Source organism: Austrofundulus limnaeus, unplaced genomic scaffold (assembly GCF_001266775.1).
Source record: "Austrofundulus limnaeus strain Quisiro unplaced genomic scaffold, Austrofundulus_limnaeus-1.0 Scaffold438, whole genome shotgun sequence".
NCBI lineage: Eukaryota > Metazoa > Chordata > Actinopteri > Cyprinodontiformes > Rivulidae > Austrofundulus > Austrofundulus limnaeus.
In genome coordinates, this window is record NW_013952840.1 from 39,028 (window position 1) to 41,126 (window position 2,099).

Genomic DNA, 2,099 nt, shown 5'->3' on the forward strand with positions numbered 1-2,099 from the left:
TTTTAAATTTAAAAGAAAAAGTGATTTTTCCGTTCATTAAAAATTAAAAACCATTAATTTTTCTAGTCGTCAATCACGAAAGGCAGAAACTAAGGTCCACGCCTGTGTGTGTATGCAAAATATCTCTTGAACAACTGGATCAATTTTAACCGAAGTCAGAAACATTTGGAGTGATTCAAGATGGCCGCCACGGCTAATGGATTTAGCAAACACAAAGATACTGAGCTAAAGTTTGGTGAGGTAGTAGCTGAGAGTCGTCCCCATCAGAGACTCTGAGAGCTAACAGATGTTTGTTTGAAACTGAAGCTGGCAGGTGATACGCATCACTTTAAAGTGCCTGTGACATGAAATTTTTTAAATAAATATAAAGGCATTATTGGACAGATAATATCAATAACGTTTTGCAAAAATAATTTCCCGCTGCTGACATAAACGGTCATTGAGATATTTGAATTTGAAGTAACAGGAAGTGATGTCAAAGGGGAATATCTGCATGGATTAGAGCGCTGATAAAATGGTTATAACGACACAGACTGTAGAGAAGAATCTGATGTATCTTTAGATTTTTTTTGAGTTTCTATCAGAGATAAAGATGAGTCAGAGTTCAAATAATATAATTTCAGTAAGCAAAGACCAGAGAGTTCTCTTTCTTAAAGAGTTCCCCTTTGATGTCACTTCCTGTTTCACTTTGGCTGGGCCAAGTTCAAAAGAAAATCTGCCATTTTTGTAACCAAATGGGTAAAATCACATTTTATCAGAATCAGAATCAGAATCAGGTTTATTGTCCAAGTATGTTGACACCAGTGGGCACCAGGCCATTAAAGCGCAAATCCGCTAATTGCGGACCAAAATATTTCGTTTGAGCTTTAGCGGTCTTACTAATTTTTATAATTCATAAGCGGATTTGCGCTTTCTAAAATAAATTGCAAATAAAGTCTGTGAGAAAAGATGAGCTCCTGATCAGCAGAACGTCTGTGTGTAAAACCTCCACCCTGACCCTCACCCCTCACCCTGTGGCCTGGAAGAGGCCCGCGGGCCGCCAGTTGATTAAAAACCTAAAATCCAAACATCCTGTTCTGACACAAAGAACCCGCTGACTCACGTCGCTCTGGTCCGTGACCAGGTCCAGCAGGCGCTTCTGGACTCCCAGCAGGTAGGGGGTGGGCGCCATGACCACGTCGATCAGGATCTCTGGGACGATGGAGATGAAGGTGTGCTGCCAGGTGAAGGGGTAGAGGAGGGCTGCGACGGCGTGGAGGACCTGAGACAACTTCCTGCGGACGGACAGGAAGCTGGCGTTAGAGACGATGCACCTGCACAGGTTTTCACAGTAACTGCAGTCATTTCTCTGTGAAGACGCACCCCAGCTCCTCTGCGATGAAGATGATCCGCCTCTCCAGGACGGCGGCGGCGAACACCTGCAGCACCTCGGTGTCCTTCAGGCTGTCGAACAGGATGTGGAAGTTGACGTGCTCCAGCCACGAGTCCAGCGGTCGGGTCAGCCGGATGATCTGGTGGGGACAAGAAGAAGAAGGTGTCTGTCACTTCTGATCCCGACCAGCGCACTCTGCAGGTGCAGGAGACTCGTCTGAACAGGTGTTTCTTTCTTTTACACCTGCAGCCAGAGAACCGACACCTGACTGCAGGGACGTGTGCACGAGGCAGATCAGATTCAAACGTCGACCTCTGGGTGAAAATAATACAAACTGTGGAGAAAAGGTGAGCAAGTGGAGGTAGAGTGAGGCATCGCAGGGTTCCTACAGCTTAAAGCAAGTTAAATCTAAGACTTTTTAATGCTTTTTAATGCTTTTTAATGCTTTTGTAATGTTTTTTTAATGCTCTTTAATGCATTTTAATGCTCTTTAATGCTCTTTAATGCTTTTTAATGCTTTTTAATGCTTTTTAATGTTTTTAATGCTCTTTAATGCTCTTTAATGCTTTTTAATGCTTTTTAATGCTCTTTAATGCTTTTTAATGCTCTTTAATGCTCTTTAATGCTTTTTAATGCTCTTTAATGCTCTTTAATGCTCTTTAATGCTTTTTAATGCTCTTTAATGCTCTTTAATGCTCTTTAATGCTTTTTAATGCTCTTTAATGCT

The 2,099-nt window shown here is 42.3% G+C and overlaps 1 protein-coding gene across 1 annotated transcript in view; it reads right to left on the bottom strand.

The window, feature by feature from the left end:
- The window catches only part of dennd2da (DENN/MADD domain containing 2Da), a gene marked incomplete in the record, with an annotated part of 52,113 nt that overhangs the window by 4,031 nt on the left and 45,983 nt on the right, over window positions 1-2,099 (bottom strand). The window contains 2 exon segments of the mRNA XM_014024733.1: window positions 1,103-1,274; window positions 1,363-1,511. Of these exon segments, the coding sequence (XP_013880187.1) occupies window positions 1,103-1,274; window positions 1,363-1,511 (321 nt within the window).